General features: G+C 50.0%; 1 protein-coding gene across 1 annotated transcript in view; it reads right to left on the bottom strand.

Moving 5' to 3' along the window:
* Positions 1-1,153: 1,153 nt before the first annotated feature.
* LOC114072016 (GON-4-like protein) overlaps positions 1,154-2,418 on the bottom strand; it is a gene marked incomplete at its 3' end in the record, with an annotated part of 10,947 nt that continues 9,682 nt past the window's right edge. Inside the window, exons 12-14 of the mRNA XM_027909925.1 lie at positions 1,892-1,995; positions 1,427-1,467; positions 1,154-1,257 (exon numbers count right to left, since the gene is read on the bottom strand). Coding sequence (XP_027765726.1) covers positions 1,154-1,257; positions 1,427-1,467; positions 1,892-1,995 — 249 coding nt within the window. The remainder of the gene's footprint in view (positions 1,258-1,426; positions 1,468-1,891; positions 1,996-2,418) is intronic.

Here is a 2,418-nt window from a genome sequence, read left to right as displayed (position 1 = left end):
AAAACAGTTTCAGCCACCCCCTGCTTTATTTATGACTTCATTTTTATTTATTTCATTTCAGCCACACCAGTTAATATCCTGATTCCTGCTGCTTAGCAGCTTCCCTTCTGTAACAGGCCTGAAGCCACCCGTGAGTCGAGTTGTTCCACTGGTGCAGTGTCATTAAAAAAAAAACAACAACAAACCCAGCAAAAAAAAAGATGTTTTATGGGACATCTAAAAATCCTCCACACAAATAAAACCAGGCAGGGCTGCCCACACCAAGGAGAAACGAATAAAACTCCCCATGATCGCAGCCAAATGCGTAAAAATAATAAAAGAGAGGGGAATAAAGCTTCCTGGCCTCGCAGCCTGTAGCTGGTTTTGCAGTTGCTGAGCTCCCCTCCTGGCACTGCTCATCCCAGGGGGAGCATCCAGAGACTCCAGCCTTCGTTTTAGCTCCTTTCCCAAACAGGAACAGCTGCACCTCGAGCTGCTCTGCCCCATAAACAAGGAGACATCACCCCCTCCTGCAGTCAGAATTATCCAGAATTATCCCCAGAAAGAAATCATGGAATGGTTTTAGGGTTTTGACCCACTTGGTCAAACCCTCAAGGCGTCTCTTGCCCATCCCAAAACCAACTGAACTTCACCCTCCCCTGCAAGAAGAGGAAGATTTAGTTTGGATGTTCCAAAGAAACCCTTCCCCGCCAGGGTGGGCAGGCCCTGGCACAGCTTGCCCAGGGAATTATGGATTCCCCACCCCTGGGAAGTGTCCAAGGCCGGGTTGGAGCAACCTGGGGGTGGAATTAGTTGATCTTTTGAGGTTCCTCCCAACCCAAACCCTTCTGTGACTCTCCAGTCAGCACAGAGGTGAGAAAACATCCCCCTTCTGAAAGGCCTTGGCTGCTTCTTCGAGTGCAGACCCTTCTGAACGTGTGTCCCTCCCTCTGAGGGGACACATTTCCACCCACTGTCACCTCTCTCCAGGTGCATCACAAGCAGCAAAGTTCAACGTGGCACCCAGGAAAAAAAAAAATAAACAAAAAAAAACCAAACAGGGTGGAGCATCCAATCCGTGCCCAATCCCACAAATAATAAAAACACCTGCCCAGGCAGCTCCTCCCTTGGTGGGAGGGCCTTTCACCCCAAAAAAAAAAAGCCCCTCACCCACCTGAGAGCCTGGGGGGTGTTGAAGTTGGGCCGGGGCTCGGTGACCACGTCCTCGTCCTCGGGGCCTTCGTCCTCCACGTGGGAGAAACCCATCTCGTCCTGGAACTGTGTGGGGAGGGGGGACAGGGAGCAGCACTCAGGGTGGGCATCTCAGCACCTGCTGTCACCTCTGCAGGGGCTTCAGGGAGTTCCCCCAAGCCCAGAGTGACCCCCGTGGTGGCCTCGGCGCAGCCCACCCCCTTCTGACGGCTCCTTCCCTCCCTCCAGCACTTACTGTCTCAAACAGCTCCTCCATCAGCTCGTTCACTTCCTTCTCTGCGAGCGAAAATTAAAAAAAAAAAAGAATTTAAAAAAAAAAAATCCAATATTCCGATTCTGACCAAGCCTGCCGTGATATTAAGTCATTTAAAGGAACTTCTCTCCCACAGAGGGGAAACCCTCGTCTTTGCAGAGAGGACCAACCCCCTGATAATCCCCCGGGCCAAAAATAACTTCACTGAGATGCTGTGTTGTGCTTTTGAGTCAAAACGAGCTCGTTTTCACGATTAAACTCAAAGTTATCTTAACCCGCAGTAACACCCGAAGCAAACACGGTTTTGCTGCAAAGATGGAAAAGTGGTATCTTCATAAAATAAATTGAAGATTGTGAGGGGGAATTTAATTACAGTCAAGAACAAGGCAGACACTCAGGATTCCCCAAAAAAACCCCAAAAAAAACCCAAAAAACAAACCAACTCACTGGTGATCCTCACAGCACGGTCGTTCCTGAAATCCTCCGTGTCCGGCTCGTCCAGATCCTCCAGGAAGTTGTACTCGGGGTCATCATCATCATCAGCTTCATCTGAGGCAGGGAAAGAACGTTCAGAGAGGTCACTGCCCTGCCCTGGGGTCAGGCAAAAAAAAAAAAACAAAACAACCCCAGCCCTGCTCCTTCCAAAGTGAGCTCCCAGCACCCCGAATCTGCAGCCCTTTCTTGTTTCACAGAGCCAGCTTTATCCCCTGGGACCTGAGTTTTGCCTAAATTTCATTTAATACAGTTCTATGGTCTCAGTTTGTGGTTTACACTCCGCTTGCACGTGTGAAAATCGACTGCAGGCAGCTGTAGAGCAACCAGCAAACACAGGGGGAACAGGAGGCCGAGCCCCAAAGCTTGTTCTTGTTCATTCCCAAAGAGCAAAAAAGCTGTTTCTACCCCAACAAATCCCTCTCAAGGAGCAGGACACGCTCAGGGACCAAACTCAGCACCCAAACCCCCCCAACCCCAAA

Source organism: Empidonax traillii, unplaced genomic scaffold, assembly GCF_003031625.1.
Source record: "Empidonax traillii isolate 1590-97213 ecotype Southwest subspecies unplaced genomic scaffold, ASM303162v1 scaffold2527:size22561, whole genome shotgun sequence".
Taxonomy (NCBI): domain Eukaryota; kingdom Metazoa; phylum Chordata; class Aves; order Passeriformes; family Tyrannidae; genus Empidonax; species Empidonax traillii.
Note: the sequence above shows the minus strand (reverse complement) of the source record. Positions and strands in the feature narration are given on the sequence as shown.